Source organism: Malania oleifera, chromosome 7 (genome assembly GCF_029873635.1).
Source record: "Malania oleifera isolate guangnan ecotype guangnan chromosome 7, ASM2987363v1, whole genome shotgun sequence".
NCBI lineage: Eukaryota > Viridiplantae > Streptophyta > Magnoliopsida > Santalales > Ximeniaceae > Malania > Malania oleifera.
In genome coordinates, this window is record NC_080423.1 from 88,102,297 (window position 1) to 88,125,184 (window position 22,888).

The window sequence follows — 22,888 nt, forward strand, 5'->3', positions numbered from 1 at the left end:
ATAAAAAAAATTACATTATATGGATATATATTTCTTTTAACAGAAAAAGAAAATTTAACTTTTGACATGAAATAACAAGCAAGATAACAACAAAATCATTCCTGCTTAGCATTCCTGCATAGGTGAATGGTTGCATCATAAACACTGAATAAACGAGAAACACACACTAAGAAAATTAAATTATTTTGACAACACTTCTCAAGCTATTCTTTCTCAAATGATTGCAGGGAGCAATTTCACCACCGCCATTCAAGGCAATGGGCTGGCAGTGCTAATTGCCGCCACCCAAGGAAAATGTCATATGACACTAGACAGACCTACCATGACATAACCATATTTCAGAATAAACGCAAGTAACTTCAAATTGTTAAAACACGCTTCCATACATCGTACAACTACAATTTATTAAAAAAACCTCCAAACAACTGCAACGTATAATACAGTCCCTCCCATTAGCAAATAAATGTGAAAATAGTCCAATTTACCATCAGAGGACATAATGAAAATTGCAGATCATGGACCAAATACTTCAAGAAATTGGCTGTTTTTATCACAACACAGAACATCTTCATCCTATATACCTATCCACCCATCAAAAACTAAAGAAGTTGCTATGGAAGGGAGATAAAAAATCATGCTACTTACTTTGCTATAATTTACCTAAAAGACGTCCATTATATAGAAATGCCCAAATTAAGGGGCCAAAATTGACAATGACCAAGAAAATGCCACACCTGAAGGACAATTGGTAACTGCTCCGGTGGCTTCTTGTGTTCAGAACCATGGTCAAGCCATACCTCAAAAGCAGTCAGCTGTTCTGTAAAAAAAGGACTTGGCTGAAACAAAAAAAACAAAGACATATATAGCATGAGTCTCAGATGACATATGCCCATGTCAATGCTAGAAATTCAGTTAGTAACAGTAGCCAAGAATAACACAAACCTGGAACTCAGCATTAGGATCATCAACCAATGATGGAAGTTGAGAAAGGCAGATTTCAGCAGCCATGTCCCATGCATCCCTATAGTTTAGGCAAGTGACACAGTATGACACATGAATCAATGAACATATAACAGAATAACTGAAGAAGTAATCTTCAATAGATACCACATATGATGCTGATGAGTTGGCGGCAACATTGGGTGTGAAATAGGAGAACAATTTGCAGAGCGCATAATTCTCTCTGCAAGTAAAAAATTTCTGAACAGACTGGCAACTAACAAGTCTTGCCTGAACAATCTCTGAAAAAGATCTGCAGGATACAAAATTAAATATTAGCAACATGTAACACAAAAAAGTCAAATAAACAAACAATATGCCAAATTAAATCAATAGATCACTTAAACTACCATGAGGTAGAACATTCCAGGCAATTGTGTCAGTAACAGCTGTAAAAATCCAATTTAGCTCCCCGAGAAGTGTTTTCCGGTCATTTTGACGACCAGGAATTCTATCTATAAGTGAATATTCAAGAGACTCCTGAACTAGCGAGCGTGTGCGGAACCTGAGACAGAGGACGTGATCATCATAAGATCAGCAAGCTCACTTCATGCATAGATTATAGAAAGACACAAAGCACAATGAGCACAGCCTGAATCACTGGAACCAATCAGTAAATAACTCTCATATATAGCCAACACGGCCTGCAAGAGCCTCCCAATAAAGCCAGCAACAGGCTCAAGAATACAGGGGAATAAAGCTAAGTGCTAACAATTAAATTAAAATTTGGAACAGAAACTATGCTCACCATGGTGACAAACAAAACAGATTGATAATTCTGTTTGTGAGAGAAAAAAAGCATGTTGTCTGTCTATATTGAACAACTTAGGGAGTTAGAAACCTCCCCCCCCCCCCCAAAACATAATTCATAAAGAACAGCAAATAAGCATAAAAATAGTACAACCAGAGCACTGACTGCTCATTAATCATAACCAATAACCCCTTTGAATCAAGAATGTAACCCCAGGAAGCACCGATACCAACATGAGACACGAATACAACACAATACTGACACAGTGATACAACAAATTTGAAAAAATCCTACAGGAATACGTTAATTAACTAATAAAGGGGCAGCCTAATGCACAGAGCTCCTGCATAAGCAGGGGCTGGGGAAGAGGCAGACCACGATTGGTTTATAGTATGCAGCCTTACCTTGCATTTTTGCAAGAGGATTTTTCCACGCCTCAAAGGTCACAAGGTGAGAACTCTACCATTGTGCCAAGGCTCCCCTTCTTAGTTAATTAATTAATATGAATATATATATATAGGCATGTTTTCCCATTTAGGTACTAGAGCACTGACTTCTCATTAATCATAACCAATAGCCGCTTTGAATATTAGGAAGAATAGATACCAACACGAGACACGAATACAGCACAATACTGGCACTAATACAACAAATTTGAAAAAAATGAGATACGGATATGTTAACTGACTAATAAAGGGGCAGCCTGATGCACAAAGCTCCTGCATAAGCGGGGGCTGGGGAAGAGGCAGACCACGATTGGTCTATAGTATGGAGCCTTACCTTGCATTTTTTGCAAGAGGATGTTTTCACGCCTCAAAGGTCACAAGATGATAACTCTACCATTGTGCCAAGGCTCCCCTTCGTGTTAATTAATTAATATGAACATACATATAGGCATGTTTACCATTCAAATGACAAATATTGTGGAATTTTTTATTAAAAAAGAAATCTAAGCTCCATTCATGCAAAATTATCAATTACAAATTGATGCAAGATGAGAAGCAAGACCTTGGGAAGATCCTTGTTGGAGAATAATTAAGAAGAATTGGGACAAGGGATTGTTGGGTTTAAATCATATTTTATTATGTGTTTAGTTTAATTAGTATAGTATTATGTGCATTGGGGGCTTGTTTGTTATAGTTGTGTATTCTAAGGGTATGTTTGTAATGTATTGTAGTTTTAGGGTATGTGCAATTTCATGTGTTACGACACTTTCTCATAAATAGTGTGAAAGCCATGTTGTAAGCAGGTTGATGACTTTGAATTGAGTTGAACGTGTGAACCCGCCCTTATCTCTCTTCTATCCTTCCATCATCGATATCTTTTCTTCCATTTTAGTCCCCCATTTTCCCCTCTCACTCTTTCTCTCTTTCTTCTTCTTCCTCCTCCTGTCTTCTTCTTCTTTCTTATTCCCTTTTGTCCCCATCTCTGTTCTGTTCTGTTCTGCCTTCTCCATTCTTTCTATTTCTCTGTTCTGTCCTCTTTTTTTGTTCTCTCTACTGTCCAATGGCCCCACCCCTCAGTTTTATGCTTTCTTTAACCCACTGCTCTGCCTGCAGCAGCTTTATCCTCATCTCTTTCCTTCTCCCTTCTTCTTTCTTCTTTTTCTTCTTTTCTCCTCTCTAATATTCTGCAATCTGAAATCCTGAAATTCTCTTTGTTCTTTCATCTTTCATTCTCTCCATTAATCACTCTCCCTCTCTGCTAATCTCTCATCTCAAAACCATCCATGAAAGCACCTTCAATCATCGTATCTGCTATAAAATTTCATTCAAAAAAAAAAAACCATCTGCAACTTCCACCCAAATTACAGTGATGCCCCTCAAGTCCAAACCCTAATTTCTCGCAAACATTTCACCACACCACCCACGTCATCAAAGACAGAGACCCCCTGAATGCCTTTACCATGAAATTTTGTCATCATCCAATGACTGGAGAATACTCACGCACCACCTGAAACTCCATCAACAGCTGCACATCTTGCTTGCTCCTTCTGCTGGAACTTTTAGGGCACACAACCAGAACAGTTGAGTTCCCATCCTTCGATCTGCCATCTCATTGGAGGTCTTTGCTGGAATCTGCTGAAGAACTCCCCATGCATCTCATGTGCCAACTGCTGCAAGTGTCAACAGGTTCAACTCTCCAACCCCCCATTGTTCTCTCCCAAAACCAACCTGGCTGTTTTGTACAAAAATAATAATAATAATAATAACAACAACAACAAACCCTAATCCGTGTAAAGAGAAAAAAGAAAAGAAAAGCCCAACTAGCAGCCAGGCCCACTTTGTTCTCATATAGTAGATCCAGCCCAAAAAAAAGCCTCAAGCCTCTTTATTAATACCAAGTTACCAACCAAGCCCAGGTCATCCACTTCTTTAATTGCAAGCTTAATTACAATAAAAATAAATAAAAACAGACCCAGCCAATCTTAGATCTCTTTCAGCCATACCCAGAGGTTGAAATTCATTCAACCAAATATGGATTAACCCACTGCCATTTCTTTAAGCCACATCAGCAGACAGGTACGCTACCATCTTCCACCACATCAGCAGCCCTGCCACGTCATCCAACTTGCCGCATCAGCATATTGCTCCAGAAACAAAAAAAAGAAAAAAAAAAACTCCTGAATTAACTTGCTTGACTTGGAGCAGCTGCAATAAAAATAAAAATAAAAAATTCAGCAACTTGGCAACAAAATATTGGAAAAAGGAATGTCTTTTCTCATACCTCAGGCCCAATATCAAACCATTTCGTAACTTCATCAAATGTGAAGAACCAATTTGCAAAATCATCACAGATGGATGATGCCACCAGAGCCTAACGAGATATCTTGGGTTGATAACTCTACATGTTTGCGAAAGATGTTTGGTCATATACAAATGGTCTAATATTTAGCTCAGGTTTGGTGTGATGTCATGCCTATGAATATTGGCCATGTTCTCCTTGGTTCTTACTTTGATGATTTGGGTCATTTGGTGTGACTCAAGGACATTAAAACACATACACATGTCTTCCACTATAATGGTAAGAATATCATCTTGAAGCCCGCACTACCAAGTAACCAAGACAAAGAATCTGTTGAGTTACTCAATGTGAAGACACTACAAGGAAAGAAATGCATGTGTTTGAAGACATCCAAAGTCTTTCAAACATTCCTATTCTTGAGTTTGTCATCCCTGATATGTTTATTGATGCCAATTCTCAATTCAAGTCTACAGGACTGTCAATGGAACCTGGCTTCTTGTCTCACTCAAGTGCTGGCTTTTGAAGAATCCAAGTTTGCTTCTGACTTCAGATTTTCCAGCATTTCAAAATTCAAGGCCGAATTTTTCCTAATTGGGAGAGATTTGATGTAGGACAAGAAGCAAGACCTTGAGAAGATCCTTTTTGGAGAGTAATTCAGAATAATTAGGTCAAGGGATTGTTGGGTTTAGCTCGAAGTTTATATGTTTTTAGTTTAATTAGTACAGTATTATGTGCTTGGAGGCCTCTTTGTAATATTTGTGTATTGAAGGGGTATGTTTATAATGTAATGTAGTTTTAAGGGTATATGTGTAATTTCATGTGTTAGAGGCTTTCTTATAAATAGTGTGTGAAAGCCATGTTGTAAGCAGGCTGATGAATTTGAATTGAGCTGAACGTGTGATTCCGCCTTGTACCTCCTCCCTCCTCTCATCCCCCCTTCCTTCCTCTCTTCAATTTTTTCTATTTTCTCCCCATGGCTGCAGATCCTTGATGCTGGCCCTACATCACACATTTTACAAACTACATTTATACAATCATCAACTAAATTCATATTGTAGAGTATTGGTCCAACAAAAAAAACAACTTGAGGGAATGGATGATGGTGGGCAAGAGAATGGTTTATCAAGAAATTATCAAAAATAAAAAATAAAAATAAAAAGATTAATAGTGAGTGGCAAACTGGCAATAATTTTAAAGAGGGAATTTTGGGGGCTGGGAGGTTCCAAAGCTGCTCTAAAGGGCTGGCGCACAGTTCCAAACTCCAACCACTCCAATGTCAAATAACCTCTTGAATCTCAGTCTCTTGACTTCTCGACTTTTTTTTTATGTTTTTTTAACAGAATTAAAAGAGGGCAACAAAACGCAGAGTTTCAGGAAATGTGTCAGCCGTGTCCAAAAACTAAAATTTAAATAAATTAATAAATTTATGAAACATGCCAAATACATGTCAGGAGTGTAGAACAGGTTCCAGTATCAGACACGCGACACCGACACTTCAGGCTTCCAGAAGTGTCACCATTTTCTATACATTTTAACAAAAGCTTGCTAAATATCAGAACAAACGTTGAGAGATGAAGTAATGATTCAAAACAAATCCAGTACAGTACCTCAGAGATAGTTCATCTAAAGCCTTGACATAGCAATAATCAAAGTGAAGGGCACTGACAGAGGTGAACTTACAGCTCAAACACCCATATCATCCAACAAAAAACCAAATCAACAATTCTTGTAATTCAGAGAGGAGAGTTTGTCTTGCCTATAGTTACCAATAATACAAGGATAGAATAGCATCTTTTAAAGATTATGCACTTGCACAATTTCTGTTCACCAAAATGAGCCATTAAGGTTCACAAAATAGTCATCCCTGCCAAATAGGTACTTAAACTCAAGGCAATGGCACATTTGGTAAGCGAAGATATAAGGCCATGACCCAGTGCCAGTCCCACTTAAGGAGGTTCTGGGAGCTAAGCCACGGATCCATCCTAGAAAGAATTTTCCCTTTCAAGTGGCTGCTCTCAAGACTTAAATCTGTGCACTTACACTTGATAGCCCAAAACTCCCACCAATGCACCAGATGGTGTCAAACAGGATGAAAAATTACCTTACTCTCCATCCCAACAAAACCATGGGTAAGAGAAGTAAAATTTCTTTAGCACCTCCTGTCACTTTCTCAATATCAGCCTCAAATATGATCTTAAACATCAGCATGATAAGTACGCAAAGGAGGACTGCAACCAAGCTATTTAATAGGGAAGAAGAGTAAAGCAGTCCACAGTTCCATTATCACAGCTAGAAATAAATTTTCACACATGTTGTGGGAGGCACATTGCAAAAATATGGCTAAAATTCCTTATCACAACCTGCTGTTTGCACCTCTAAATTATAAACAAGAACTCAATAGGCATAACTATTTGCAAACCAAATTTACTCAATGTCTCAATGAGTTTATCAAAAGATATATTTATAATTACAAACAGGGAGATTATAAAGATGAGTTTGATAGGCATACATCAAAGCTTTTTGCAATTAAATGCTCCAGTGAGTTCTGCTAAACTTTTAATTGCTAAAGAAGAGAGCTTTTTTCAACCATGTTTGCCTTATACCCACATGCAACACCCAGCACATGGAACTTCCTACGCCAGATTGACGATCTATGGGAACGCATAATGTACTCAGCCTTACCACCACAAATACAGAGGCTATTTCCGTGACTGACCTTCTGGTTTGAGCACAATACTCTTACCATTGGGTCAAGGCACCCCTCTTCCATTACACCCTCATATTTTGATGTTACATTTATTTTGATAGCATAAATTTAACTACATGCCATTTTATATAAATTTATCATATTAAACATAGCATACAATAACATTTGGTTGACTTTGTGTGTACATGGAATAATTAAAGAGCAAAAAAATTAAATAATAATTTTAAAATAGAAATTATCAAAATTTTCCCCTTGCTCTGATGCAGGACATAATATTCAGGCAAATCACAAATTTAAAATATTTAATTTATAACTGCAAACTGAATTTTTCTCATCTTCAGAGGTTTTTAAAGTTCAAGGAAATTAAAGTCATAGGTATTGGGATAGGGTGAGATATAGAAGGCTTCTACCTGTTATTCAACCTTTTGGGGCCTATTTTTGACCCTAAAAGCATGAAATGGCATACTAGAGAAATAAAGATACTCCTCTTGTTTTTGGAGGAGAGTTTAAAATTACTTACCTCATGGAATCAAGGGCAAAAAAAAAATGGTTCTCTTATTTCTCCATCCCACTTGGCTGTCTAATTTCTATGCATGAATCATTTATGCACGTATTTCAATAATAAAACATATATACAAGAAAATTCAAAAATGATACTGGCCTCAAATCCTTCATCAAACAATCAGCTGTCGAATCAATTCATTTAATCAAGCAGAAAGAAGATAACTCAGAAGGGCAAAGAAGGTGTAAATCTAAAATATTGAATCAAGAAAACACATCACCACAAGCAAGGAACTATAGTTTCTAGAGGATCAAGGCACAAAGGGTCACTGAATCCTAGGCATAAGACAAAGGCCACAGGTGCTTGCTTGAAGGTTAGGCATGCACATTTAATAAATTACGGATAAAATGCTTAGAAAACTATTGAATTTGTATGTAAATTATCACTAATATTCATACATGTGGTACAAGTGAACTCTATTATTCCAATCTCTAGCAAGACAATCAGTTAACCCCAATCCATGACACCAATATTGCGTTCGTCTGGAATTACCATCTTGATTTAGAATTTAACATTGTGCCCTCTAGGCTTGACTTATCGCTTGATGTGCCTTAATTTCATGACTTTGAACTATTTGGAAAACTTTCAGATTGGCTGGCTTAAGTGGGCATAAGTTTTTGAATGAAAACAGAATTTGACAAAGTCTGGAACCCATGCATTTGACCTAATTAGTAAAGCATTAACAATGTTTTAATTAATTTTTCTTCCTTTCTGTTTTATAACAATTTCTAGCCTAAATAAAATTCCTCAAGGCTTGATGCCGAGGGGATCCCCCTGAACCAGAAATTGTTAGAGCTAATATGTCTTAAATGTTTTCAGTTTTGTTATTGAAAGGGAGATTTATTTTACTCTCTTGGATTTTTTAAAATTTTTTTGTGGAATTAAAAGGAAGGGTATTTTCTTTTCTTTTCTTTTCTTTTCTTTTTTTTTTTTTGGATAGGAAAAGAAGGTATTTCCTTAATTACATAAAAAAATCCTAAATATTTCAATGATTATTTTTTGGTATAAGTAAATGGATAGATTTACATGCAAATAAGCTTGCTAATTATGAAGGAAGCCACATGTGTGAGGCATCCATTTTTGGAACAAATGTGTTTTACAGGCGCATGCTTAGCTGATGCGGGTTGTGTTGCCCGAAGCTATCCCAAACATAAGAATTCGCAGGTGGCGCCTGAGTAATCCCTGCACTAAAGCACATGTAATGTGTGCTTTGAAGTTTGAACTATGCAATAAAAGTAACAATCACAAGCAGCAGCCAAGCCAAAATTTAGCAATAGAAAATAATTTTTTATAAGAAAACAGAAAATCTCAAAAAGAGCAAAAGAAGAAAAAAAAGAAGAAGAAGAAGACAAGCTTCACCATCTCAATGCCATCTTAATCGGTGTTGTGAGGCAGGATGTAAACACATCTGCAGGGAATTCAGCACTCTGAGGAAGAGTTTCATGTGCTTCACAGGCTGCAAGCAAGATACAATCCCTTGCAGAGCCAGAGCTGGTAGAAGCACTCCAATCATCAAGCTACAAAAGGATAAAACAGTCATAATTTAAAACTCAGTGAATTTTAGAATAACGAGATAATTCTAACTTTATCCTGGCAAAAGTTACCATATTAATTAACTAATAGCTAAGATATTGTTAAATACCCTCATGAAGGCATTGACAATCATCCCAGCGGCAGAGCAGTCAAATACATAAATTGAGGGTGTCTTCAACCAGGAATCAAGGTCCTTGATTGGTAAGGGAATATACTGCGTATAACTCTGCATCAGACACACGTGTCAGAACATGAATGATTAAGGTAGAACATCGTGAAATTAGCTTCAGGATAGTAAGCAGTGACCTTACCTTATTGTAGACCCAAATTTCACCGTTACCAGTTGGCTTTGGCACACCATGCCCATTATAGTGAAACAGGACTCTCTCAGACTTTGCATTTTTGCGACATGAATTACAGAGTTTTTTCACTTCATCTACAGTTGGGTCAAGTAGAATCTTGTAACGAGCCTGTTCACATCCTAACAAATCAGTTCTTTAAAAAAAATACATTTGAGGCAGTAGAATAACAGATCTACAACTACAAGTCAACAACTGTTCTCACCTTAGGTTGCCACTTTTCATACTGATGATTCAATGTGCTTCCAATTGTTTCAAGTGCTTTCGGAGCTGCCATAGAAAATGGATCTGCCAACACAGGAGGAAAATGAAAAGATTGAACAAGTCCAAGTTTGCTTTCCAAAAGGGTTAAAAGGGATTTACTTCCCCTTGGCCCCTTTGGTTACCAGGTTCTCAAGAGCATGGAAATTGGGACTGAAAACTTGTTTGAGTTCAAATGGTGGAAGAACAATTTCCGAGTCTCATATTAAATACACATTCACGCACTCATGCATACAGAAAGAGATACATAAAAATAAAATAAAATTAGAAATGCTGAGACAGTTCGCCACAAGTATATTGAAGGCAAAGAAATTTTTTGATAAAAAAACAGTGTATTGAGTTCTAAGCAATGGAAAGAAATGAAGTTAATCAAGCCAACACAAACTAGACAAAGGCCACAATATGCAATGGTCTTCTGCATAAAATACCAGAAACACCGAACCATCTTCATTAAAAATTTTGAAAATGAAATATTACATAGTCATAATTTAAGTTTAAAAATCAAATCCAAACAAAAAGAGGCAACAGAAGAACACCACTAGCCTAACAGCCAAGTCGAGCTCTCTCCCTATTTTCCTCTTTCCACAAAACAAACACTGCAAGCAAGTTGAGTTCAACTGCTAGGTGCAGCAACCATGTGCTAAATAAAGAAATACATTTTAAACTTCTCGACGCATTCAAAGGCATGTCTAGAGATGTTGAAGAAGAGCTGTTTAAGATGAGACAGTTTCTCCCTTTAATTATGCATGCTATTAAAATGGAAGCTGAAAAAATTTAAGGTGTGAACAAAATAGGCAACCAAGTTCATTGAAAGAAACATCCTGCATAAATAATAATAAAATATGATAAAACTAAGCTTGTAAGAGATCATGCTAAACCTACTTCCCAACACAAGGGACAACAATTTTTTTAAAAGCTACAAAATAATCTAATCAGGAAGAAGATTAAGGACAATATCACCCAAAAATTTAGCCAGATGGATGAACTGAATATGCACTCACAGAACAATTGTCCAACAGTTCTTTTTTCTTTTTTAATAATCATTATCCAAAAGTAGTGAATATGAAGAAAAGAGAGAACATTGTGAAGACTATTTTCTTTGATAACAGAAGAAGATATAATTAATAGAAAGAGAAATTACAAGAGGGAGAATGAGAAATCTCCCGAGACAAACTGAGACTCTCCAAGACTAAACAAAAACATTGCCCAAGAAAAAATCATCCAGCCAAAAAGTTGCTCCAATCTCTTTGCAGCTCCTGAAAGCTTGCCTCTTTAAAAAATCCATGCCCAACACATCACAAAGAAGCCAAATATTTTATTTTTTCCCAAACCAATATCTGATTTTAATTTTTTTCCCAGAAAATATCCGGGTATTACACTCCATCCATAAACCCCATATAAGCCACACTTCCATAAAGTTGCTCTGTCCTGTCTTCTGCCAAAACCTGCGAAGGATATTTCTAAAAGGTCTTCCACCAAGGGAGGACAAAACCAGCCTTCTCCCACAACGCCAAAAAGCATATTCCAAATACTCCAAGCATATTCACATTGCAAAAGAATGTGAGATGTTGTCTCAGAGTTCTTCTAAAAAAGCACAGATGTTGTCTCAGAGTTCTTCTAAAAAAGCACACATACATCAGGAGAGGGAGCCTTAACAGGTTTCCTAATTTGCAACAAGTTATTGGTATTTATGTTATTAAGCATAACAAACCAAGAGAAAGCTTTTATTTTAGGGGCAATCTTAGCCTTCCAAATAGTGGAGTATAGCGAGAAAGAAGAGTTGGATATAATCAAAATTTCAAAAAAAAAGATTTGCAAGAAAACACACCTGACTTGTCAAAAGACCAAGAATGAATGTCCCTCCCCAAAGACAGATTACTCCTGCTCAATAAAGATGACAAAGATGGCAATTCCACCATCTCCCTATTGTTCAAAGGTCTCCTAAAATGAAGATTCCAGGATACCAAAAGACTACTCAATTCGCCAACAAAGAAAGAAATGGCTTTATTTTGATCAGAACTAAGATGAAATAGACAAGGGAAAGAAGTAGAAAATGGTGCTTTTCCCAGCCAAGGGTCTTTCCAAAAACGAATATAAGAACCCCTCCCACCTCAAGTTTAGTGTGAGGGATGAAGAAGGATAAATCTGAGAAATGGATCCCCAAGGGTCCATCCAAAGAGCATCTTAAATTAGCATTGGTATCCCACCCGTTCTCATCCAACCAAACTTCTTATTACTTTCTGCCGAAGGGACGATTCTTCTAGAGGGAATCTCCGTAGCCATTTAGCAAGAAAAGCGATGTTTTTAGACACCAACTTGACAAGACCCAAACCACCTCTCCTTTTTAGATCTACAAACCTTATTCCAACTCACTAAATGGTCCCTATGACTCCACCCACCGGCCAAAAACTCCCTTATGACCCTCTCGAGCTTGCTAGAAATCCCCACCAAAATCTTGAAGGCAGACAACAAAAAAATAGGATGCTAGCTAGACAAGCCTGAATTAAAGTAATTCTACCCCAAGAGAGAAGAGTACTCCCTTCCAACCATCTAAACTCTTCGTCACCCTTCCCACTACCAGATTCCAAAAATCAGCACCTCTAGGGTCCCCCCCCCCCCCCGGGGGGCGAAAGGAACACCTTAGTATATCAAAGGCCAATCCAAAATACCACTTCTCACTTCATTCGCCCGCTCCATAACACGCTCAACTAGCACATCATAGCCGCTAAACCACTCTTCCCCATACTGATCTTGAGCCTAGACACCCTTTCAAAAATATGAAGAATACCCAAAATACACCTAAAAGAGAGACTGTGATCGTCTACAAGGATAATGGTGTCATCAGTGAACTAGAGATGAAAAATCACCACCCCTCTGTCCCCACTTCTCACCCTCTAGCCAAACCCCTTTCCACCCAACTATCCACCATCCTACTCAAAACATTTTCTACAAGAACAAAAAAAAAAAGGATAAAGGGTCTCCTTGTCTAAAACCCTTCAAAGCACCAAGCCAAGATTTAGGCTCACCATTCACAATTACCAAAAACCACACATTAGACAAACAACCTCTGATCTAATGCCACCAATGCACGCCAACACCCTTTCTCATAAGAACTCTATCCAAAAAACTCCAGCTCACTTTATCGTAGGCTCTCTCAAAATCTAGTTTAAAGACAAACCCCCTCTTATTATTCCTACGAATATCCTCCACCACCTCATTGGCAACTAAAATAACATCCACAATCTGCCTCCCCACAACAAACGCACTTTGAGCACTAGAGATCGTATCATCAAGCACTGCGCTCAACCTAATAGCAAAAACTTTAGTAATAATATTACACACACTAGAAACAAGACTAATAGGTCTAAAATCCTCCACTTTAATAGAATTAGATTTCTTCGAAACCAAGGCTACAAAGGAGGAATTAATACTCTTATTAAGGACTCCATCATCAAAGAACTCGCTAAAAATTTTCAACAAATCCTCCTTTACTATATCCCAACAATCTTGAAAGAAAGCAACGTTAAAACCATCCAGGCTTGGACCCTTATCCCTATCCATCCCAAAAAGGGAACCCCCCCCCCCCCCAACTTCCTCCTCATCAAAGGTCTCTCTAACGAACACTTCTGATTTGCAGATGTAGGGTTCCAATCTCATCCCTCTATCATTGGCCTACAATGATCCTCCTCTAAATAAAAGTTTTGAAAGAAGTTGGTGATAACAAAAGCAATATGACCTTGATTATTAGAAACTATCCCATCCCCCAAAATCTAACTCCCTAATCAAATTCTTACTTCTCTCCATTAGCTGGTCTATGAAAGAAAGAAGAGTTGCAATCACCATCCTTGACCCATTTGAATTTGGTCTTTCATCTCCAACTCCTCATTTTCTCATTTCCTTCAAATGAGCTCAACAAAAATGAGAAAGTCTAGATATGAGTAAAAATGTAAGAAAAATTAAGATTAGTCTATGTAAGAGAGAGAGGGAGATCATGCTGAAAACGAACTATAGACGAAGCAAGTTAAACACAATAAAGTACACTACAATAGAGGGATAAAAAATTAGATCAAGGATGCTAAAGGAAAAACAAAACCCCAACAGTCCCTATAAATTCTAAATTGTAGCAGGAATAAACCTGAGACATAGTTATGTTTAAAGGGAAATAACTCCCCACTTTACTTGAGAAAATTTGCCAAGATAGTCTGTTTTCGTCACTTCATTGGACTAGAGATCTTTATCAGACTAATGACATTAATTCACAATAAACCAAAAGAACCACTAAAAATTTGTTCATCACATTGTACACAGGAAAGTGTACTGATATATACTTAAGAGATCATGCAGAACAAATAGAACATATAAAATCTATATATAACATTTTGTGCAGCATCGAGAAAAAATAAGGGAGGCGTTTGATATCACTGTCGAAAATTCTGAATACCAAAACCAGAAACAGAAACTAAAACAGAAGATTGTCAACCTGTTTGGTTCCTATAAAATATATAAATAAAAATTGAAACCCTGTTTTGGTGTTTTTTTTTCCCTATTCCGACTGTGAGTTCAAGCTGTAAAGATCCACGGGTTCTTTGGGTTAAACTGACATTAGAAAAACCTAGCCAAAAATTGACAATAGGAAAAAGATTCCTGTTCTTTGCAGTTACTTGTACCAAAAGGTCCAAAACATCCATGTTAATCTGCCTCTGCCACGGGCGAGGCAGGGCTAAGGATATTTATAGGGAAAAAAGCCCTCACCATGCAGATCATTGCTGGAGAAGACCCTACTTGAATATGACAGAGATAAAAAAGAGAGGGTAATCACCAGAAAGGAGCCTCAGCGCCAAATAATTCCATTGACTCATCGCAATCGAAAAATCTCAAAGACTATCACCCACTGCTGTTGCCTTGCCATGTTTGGATGGCGCAGAGACTAGCAGTAAACGGGCGAAGATCTGCTGTGGAAGGAGCAGACAGTCAGCTGGCCATCACTGTATATGGGCTTCCCCACTGTTCTGCAGACGAGCCCTGGGGTAAGTGTAACCAGATTGCCAAAAGTGGCCAATGGCATCAGAGACGAGGGAGACAGGAATAGGGTGTAGAAAAATGTATACCAGGGGAAGAGGGGAGAGAGAGAGAGAGAGAGAGGAGTCAGCTCCAGCCAGAAAGAGAGTACCCGGCTGGAGGGCTGGAATCTTCTTGGGGGTCTTTGGGAGCTGCTGCATGCAGAATGCAAACTCAGAAGTTGGTTTCAAGTTGGCATGGATACGCAAAACAGCTGGTCAGAAATTAGGGAGAATCAAATATGTGACCTAGGAACATTTTTTAAAAGGCACATCACATTTTGGAAACAACCGAAAACAACTTTTTGTGGTTTCTGTCTTTTAATGAAACAAAAGAAACAGTTTTCATTGGGCTTCCTAAAGACAACACAACCAAATGCATTTTCGCACTTTGGTTTCACACCCTAATAAAACAAAACCAAAAACTAGCAACAGCAGTGATACCAAACGCACCCTAAAAGTGCCAATTTAACAAATAAAACAATAGGAAATAGTCAATAGTGATAGACATACCTATCCAACACTCCATTCTGGCACAAGGAGATATTTTAATCACATCTGGCGGATCAACCCTAATATTTAAGCATAACACAAGAGCTACGCATCCTGTCTTCATCTGCACTAAAAAGTTGTCAGGTTAAACAAACAAATATGAAAATACAGACTGTCGATTTTACGCACCTAGCACAAGCATTCACCAAAAAAGCTGTAACATGAAACTAGTGCAAAAGAGACAGCTTGTAGTCTTGTAAATAAAATTCTTATGGCAAATCAGACGCAGATCTTGCAAACAACAGGAAATTCATTTTGTGTATTAGTTGTGGCTAAATCAAATTTTTCAAAATTTATACTAGTCTGAGGACCATACTCCATAGCAATCATTTCTTAAAAATACGAATGCTATTTCCTTACCTACAGAAAATAGCCTGAAATTGATTCACACGGATACAGAGTAAGAGAGACACAGAGGGTGGGGAAGCCGCAACAAAAATGTCAAAGCCTTTCTCACAACTATTTGGGATCAACATTATGAATCTCCATTCAGCTCAATTTTAAAGCTACCCATCCTGCACACAGCCCCAAGTGCATGCCCAGAGGTCAGGGGTGGCTCTAAGAGCCTCGATATCTTATCACATTCCATAGATAGTTTAGATTTGAAATGTTGAAAATGATCTCAGAAGGGAAAGAGCATAAAATGAAGTTTTTAAGCTCCTTGGTATTCATCAATCCTTACAAACAATTAGCTTCTAAAATATCCATGAATATATCCAACACCTAATGTATTAATCAACACTCCCTTTACACTGTCAAAGGTTATGTTTGGTACATAGAATGAAATAACTTGTGTATATAAATATAGTAGTTTACAAAAAAAAAAAAAAAATGTGGTGTTATCGTAAGGCAAATGAACATGTTGGTTTTATCCAACCAAAGTGGAATAGCATAAAAATAGACATTCCATGGTGAAAGTCAGGAATACTTATTCCAATTTCCAAGTTGAATCAATGTTGGTTGGAATAGCACCAACTTGTCATAGTCAATTGCCTTCAAATACCATCAATTTTATTTTTAAAAATTACTAAACTCACATACAACAGCTATTTCATTCCACCCTATTTAGAGGGGTGGCAAAATGGGCCAATGCCCAACAGTGACCCGTGACCCACCTGTTTAAATTGAGTTCATGTTTAAGGTATAGTGGCCTGGTTTTTCCTGGAGCATTCCAAAATTTGTTAAGAAGAGTTTGTACGTAATGAATCTATCAATGAATTTCTTTTTCTATCAAAAAGGGTATACTAACCCGTTTATAATCGGGTCAACCCAAACACAAGCCATTTATTTTAACGGATTCAGCAGGTTTGTGCCGGGTACCCAACGAGCCACCCTTTAGCCCATAGGTGCTTTTTTCTAAAAAAAATATATATTTTAAGTAATATTAGTTGAAATATTAAAGAGAAAAATTACAAGTAGCCACAATAAGTTATGCTTTTTAATTTTAACTCACATTTGTTCAAATGTTAAAGAGAAAAATAATAAATCTGTACTTTTAAAAATTTTAACTCATATTTGTAGAAATATTAATTAAAAAATTGAAAAAAAAAATATTATATATTTATTTTTTTTATTAGTACAAAATGAATTTTTTAAAAGGGCGTCAAGGAGATACCAAATCGAAGTACAAGAAATCAAGCACCCATCACAAAAATCAAAAACTACATTTAAACTCATTTGCTACAAGCCACTATGCCAACTAGTAACTGCAGTAAGCACTGTTCTTTGCTGAACTGAAGCATCGAGATTGAATTTTTGAAAACTCTTCTATTCCTCTCTTTCCATACACACCAGAAAATTGCGAGAGGAATGAGAGACAAAGCCTTCCTCTTTTCCTTTGTTGTCCAAATCCCTCTCCAGGCCCAGAGCTCCCCTAAAACAGATCTGGCGGTAACCCACCTGTGTCCAATAAGAGTCAAGGCAACATCCAAAGATTTCTAGTCCAGGGGCAGTGGAGAAGGGTATGGTCTATTGATTCAGCCTCAACCATGCAAAGGGCGCATCTTTTGGCAGTAGAGAACCCCCTTCTCTGCAGGTTGTCCAGGGTCAAGATCTTACCATGAGCTGCTTCCCAGGTAAAAAAACGCAACCTTATTTGGGGCAGCTGTTTTCCATAATTGAGACCAAGGGGAGTGAATGTTGACTGACTCCTGGATCCTGTAAAAGGATCTAACAGTGAAGACCCCCTTCTTGTCCAAGGACAAAGCAGGAAGGTCATGAGTGTTTTGAGGCTGGATCTTGTAAAGATGATTGTAGAAATCAGTGAAATTGGTGAAGTTCCCAATCTTCCACATTCTATGAAAAGGAATATTCCAGAAAAACCCTTGAATTGACGCTTGAAGGTGCTGACCTAATGCTTGAGGGTATTGTTGAAGAAGGAATGTCAAAGATCATTAGGCTCGAAGAGACCACCTGGAGGCAGAAATCTAGAGCCTTATGGCTCAAAGAGGGAGATCGGAACACTAAATTTTTTCCACCGGACTGAAAATGCTCACCGCAAGCTGAACATCATTTCAAGCATTGAAATCGGATAGAATACCTTGGTCGAGGAAGGGAGAATCAAAGAGGCATTTGTGAGTTTTACAAAGCCCTTTATTCCAAAATTGAAATCTGGAGACCTGTTGTGGATGTAATTAATTTTAAATCGCTCAACACCCTCTTCTGCAGAGTGGCTAGAGAGACCCTTCAAAGAAGCTGAAATCCTCCAAGCTATAAGAGATTGCAATGGTGGCAAAGCACCCGGCCCTGATGGTTTCTCCTTATCCTTTTTTTTTTTTTTTTGGGTTCAATTGGGACACTCTCAAACAGGACCTTATCAACACTTTAGAGGATTTATTTAGATCAAGTAGATTCGTGCACAACATTAACGCCATTTCTTGCTCTGATTGCAAAGAAATTTGGGGCTGTTAGCATCAAGGACTTTTGTCCAATCAGCCTGGTGGGGAGTATGTATAAGATTCTTGCTAAAGGATCAAAAAAGCCATTCCAGAAGTTATCGGGCATCACCAACATGCCTTTGTGTAGTCAGAAGACAGATCATGGATGCAGCCTTCATCACTAATGAGGTGGTGGATATCTATAAGTGAGGAAGAAGAAGTGGTGTGGTGTGTAAGCTAGAAATGGAAAAAGCTTTTGATCATGTCAACTGGGAATTTCTACTTTATCTTCTTAGAAAGATGGGTTTCAAGGAGCAATGGTGTAGTTGGATCACCCATTGCAAAAGTACTCCAAGCTTCTCAGTGCTCATAAATGGGTGCCCCTCTGACTTCTTTGGCTCCTCCAGAGGTCTAAGACAAGGGAATCATTCATCTCCCTTCTTCTTCATTGTGTGGTGATGGAAGTGTTGAGCCTCATGATGGAAAAGGCCACTGACAGAGGACTCCTTAAAGGCCTAAGAGTTGGCAGTAGTGGAAGATCTTTGGAGGTTTCTCACCTTTTATTCTGCGAGAGGAGGGTCATCACATGAGATTCAATCACCTCTTAACATAGGGCAGCTCTTTTGCAATTGTTTATATATATTTTTATACTTATTAATGGGTACCCGTTAATTAATTGGGCAGCTTTAGGTTTACATTTTACATACCCATTTATAAACAAATCAACCCAAATCCAAACTGTATAAGTCTCACCTGTTAACAATCCGACCCAAACCTGACCTGTTGACCTATTTTGCCACCCCAGCTATTCTGTTCCATGAACCAAATGTAACAAGAATACCTTCAAACAGGTCATATCCATCAAGAATCATCACTATCATAAATATTGTTCGAAAATTGGCAACTTCACAGACATGTTTACTGCCCGTTCTAGAAATGTACAGAATCATCAGAAACTTTTTTATTTCAAAATCCAACTAAATGTTCTACAGACCAATTTGACTGTAGACTAATTAAGAACATTTATCATCATTCTTTCAACTTTTTCCAATTATTTATTTTTTCATTGAAAAAGATTATTTTTATTAAGAAGAAAAAGAAGAACAAGGAGAATTTTTTCTAATTATTTAATATTCAGATTCAACATCAACAATATTACTTTATTTTTGGATAAAATTCACAAAAATATTTATTTTCTCATTTTCACATGACCAGACTGATAAACTTAGATTATTCATTAATATTTGGATGTCTATGGACAATTTTGTTGATATTCTTAAAAAGACGTCTGTCAATATGATGAATTGCTAACTTCAAAGCACCACAATACTCTCCACAAGAGAGATTTAATTGATACAACCACCTCCAAGTCTTAAGTGGTCAGCTATACGAATCCCTTCTTGCCATTTTAGACAATCTAGGACAAACACATCCCGGGAGATTCTTTTAGCTGGCAATGAGGATATTCAAAATAATAATAATAAAGAATAATTGCTATATAATTCACAAACTTGTAGTAAATTATTTTATAACTTGTTCTTTTTTTTCTTTTTTTTTTTTTTTTTTTGCATTTTGTAAATGAAGGGTCATAATGGAGAATGCATCCTAATCAAGATAAAGTCACAAGGTTAGAGGGAGGACGCCCATGTTAGCCTGGGAGGAAGAGGACTAAAAGGCCAAACATCAGTTATACAAAGGTAAATAATATGCAGTGTTAAACCAACTACAAATTAAACCTGTACAAAGGTCCTGACTCAAGTTATCACCTGCAGGCTGCATTGAGAAAAGGCCACAAGCCATTTGGTGGGGCCCGGGGGGGGGGGGGAGGAGGGAGGCAAATATGTGGCGTAGCAAAAACATAAAAGCATTGCTTGTCCTTGGAATAATGCAGCGTGTTCAGCTGATGGCTCTGAGACTTTAATTTTATTTGTGGACAAATTGAGGATCCCAGAGAAAACAAAAAACAAAAAAATATGTGGCGTGGCAAAAACATAAAAGCATTGCTTGTCCTTAGAATAATGCAGCATGTTCAGCTGATGGCTCTGAGACTTTAATTTTATTTGTGGACAAATTGAGGATCCCAGAGAAAACAAAAAACAAAAAAAAAGCAAATATAAAGATTAAAGAATTGATGGCGCATAGGATTGAGTTTGAACATGGGACTTATTTGTAAACTTCCAGAGTCTACTTGTTATTACATCATATATATTAGCAAGTCATTAAATTATTTTATTTATAATCGAAGATTGTTTTATTTTTGTTAACCTTAAAGAAAATGGTTTTTTTTTTAGCATTTCATATTTGCTCAAAATGGGCAGCAAATTTTGCCCATACATCTTTCTTAGAAGCATCGGGCTTTGCTAGGTTCTTGGGATTTATATGTGACCGGTCCTTCTGGGTACATTTTGTTTTAATAGTGACAGCCCAGAAAAAGAACAGCTTATGTTTTTTTCACTTAAAAAAAAAAGGGCAAGATGGTACAACGCAAATGGCCCCTAAAATCATCAAGTTAAAGTTTTTTTACAGTTTTTATTCCAAATTTCTGATTTTCCAGTTCAAGCCATTAAACTGGATAATCATATTGCCCTACAATAGCAGACGTCCCAGAATGCCAAACAAATTGTAAATTTTCTGTCATTGCAACGTGCTTAATGATATGGCTAAGAATAGCATAAGTGTTTAAAATTAAATTCCCAAGTGGCATTTTCTTTCAATAACAGAACTATGGATACAACACATAATGCACACTTAGCCACAAAATCAGAGAAAAACAAGAGTGTTGAACCAGTTAACTTATCAAAGTTTTCAACACCTTCAAAGACATAATAAACAATAGAGGAACATTGACATGATTCATCAAACTCACAAGGGACTATTAGATTTAGTGGTTATTAAGCCAAAAAATATTTGAATAGTCCAGTTGACAGATCAATGTTTCTAGTTGTGAGGTTTTCATTTTGAGTCCCTGGTGCTAGCAGAAGTAAGAATCCTTTAAGAATTTATAATGTGTCCATGATCTGCTAATTCAATAGAGAAGTATTTAGACATTTGGAGCAAATTTCAAATCACATCATTATTTGAGGATTGTGTACACAATCTAGTACTAAGCAAATAGGTAAAAGGTTTCAGAACTTTCAAACCTTTTCTTCTTCTCCTTCTACTTCCATATTCAATACTTCTCTACCAGAGTATAATGAGTTGTTGCAACATCTATCTCATCCTTAAAAAACCATTTCCAATAATCCACAACATTAAAAGTTCTTGCAAAACTCTGGCACCATGTCCTGGCCTTTTGTATTTCTCTCCTTCCTCCTAATAAATCTTTTTTTTAATTACTTTTAAAAAATATTTCCAAATTGCAGCCCTTCAAAAAGCCAAACCAGCTTTATATTTCCCTGGCATGGCCATTCAAGATGATCAGAAAATAAAGTAGTAAATTATTAAATTGAACACTGACAATTCAATAGATTCATAAGTTCTTTGCAATATTTTATCTAAAAAAAAGTCAGAATAGGAGATGGGATTCCAATATTTAATATAAACCCATTCCTAAATATGCACAATAACATGCCGAACCAAACCTCGAGATGAGGCATGCCTAAAACACCTTGAGACACAATTCAAAATACCAAATCTCAAAAGGCAAACGCATGAGAAAATGAAGCATACACATTTCTACAAAAAAGCACGCTTTTTGCACTTTTTTAGTTGGGACTCCTGCATTTTGGGTGTGTTTGAATTTAAGTACAATTTGGCTACAAAATCTAACCAAACGTGTTTGTGAAGAGAATCCCCTAATCTGAACAAATCTCTAAAACTCATCAAACCTTAAAATTTCCAAAAACAATTGATAGTTACATATTAGATCATGAAAATAGTTTGAACTTTGAAATGTTTAGGATATCAGTTTGCACATTTTCTTTCAAATGATAGTGCGCATTCAAGGCAAAGATAAGGCACATGCTCAAAATCCATTTAGAAAGGATTGTCCCTCAATATTGTTGTTAAAACCATACAATTCACAATTCAATACATGTACCTACTAATTTGAATATGACTGGATAACCAAAGACAATTCTCACCTGAAATAATTCTCAGTGCAGATCATGACTCAGTAAGAGGATGATACAACTAATATCCAATTGGATACTAGCTAAACCTGAATATGTAGTGAATCCAAAACTCACAATATTGAAAATGAACTAAAAACCTTTTCCCTAAGCTCTTTAAAGCTGAAATAAACAAAACCCATTAACTTTTCTCTCTTTTTCAACTTATTCAAAAAATATCAGATTCCAAAATTTTTTATATAGATTTTGAAAGCCCATGGACTCTTCAATTGCCTCACTGTCCTTGAGAATAATTTATTGCACAATAGAGTAGTTTTATCTTTCTTTCGTTAGGGGAGGTTCTGCTGTTTCTAACTAATCGGTACAAGGAAAACAGGGCAGCTCTTCTGTAATTTCATCGGTTATTGAAAGGTAAC

At 36.9% G+C, this 22,888-nt stretch overlaps 1 protein-coding gene across 3 annotated transcripts in view; it reads right to left on the reverse strand.

The window, feature by feature from the left end:
- Window positions 1–22,888, reverse strand: part of LOC131160259 (regulatory-associated protein of TOR 1) — a 68,172-nt gene that overhangs the window by 37,047 nt on the left and 8,237 nt on the right. For 2 of the 3 annotated variants that reach the window (XM_058115714.1, XM_058115715.1), the window contains exons 2-10: window positions 15,488–15,590; window positions 9,862–9,944; window positions 9,609–9,767; window positions 9,407–9,523; window positions 9,124–9,281; window positions 1,350–1,504; window positions 1,108–1,252; window positions 943–1,021; window positions 735–836 (exon numbers count right to left, since the gene is read on the reverse strand). In XM_058115714.1, the coding sequence (XP_057971697.1) occupies window positions 735–836; window positions 943–1,021; window positions 1,108–1,252; window positions 1,350–1,504; window positions 9,124–9,281; window positions 9,407–9,523; window positions 9,609–9,767; window positions 9,862–9,944; window positions 15,488–15,590 (1,101 nt within the window). Of the gene's footprint in view, window positions 1–734; window positions 837–942; window positions 1,022–1,107; window positions 1,253–1,349; window positions 1,505–9,123; window positions 9,282–9,406; window positions 9,524–9,608; window positions 9,768–9,861; window positions 9,945–15,487; window positions 15,596–22,888 lie in introns of all 3 variants that reach the window. The other variant, XM_058115716.1, reaches the window with a different exon arrangement.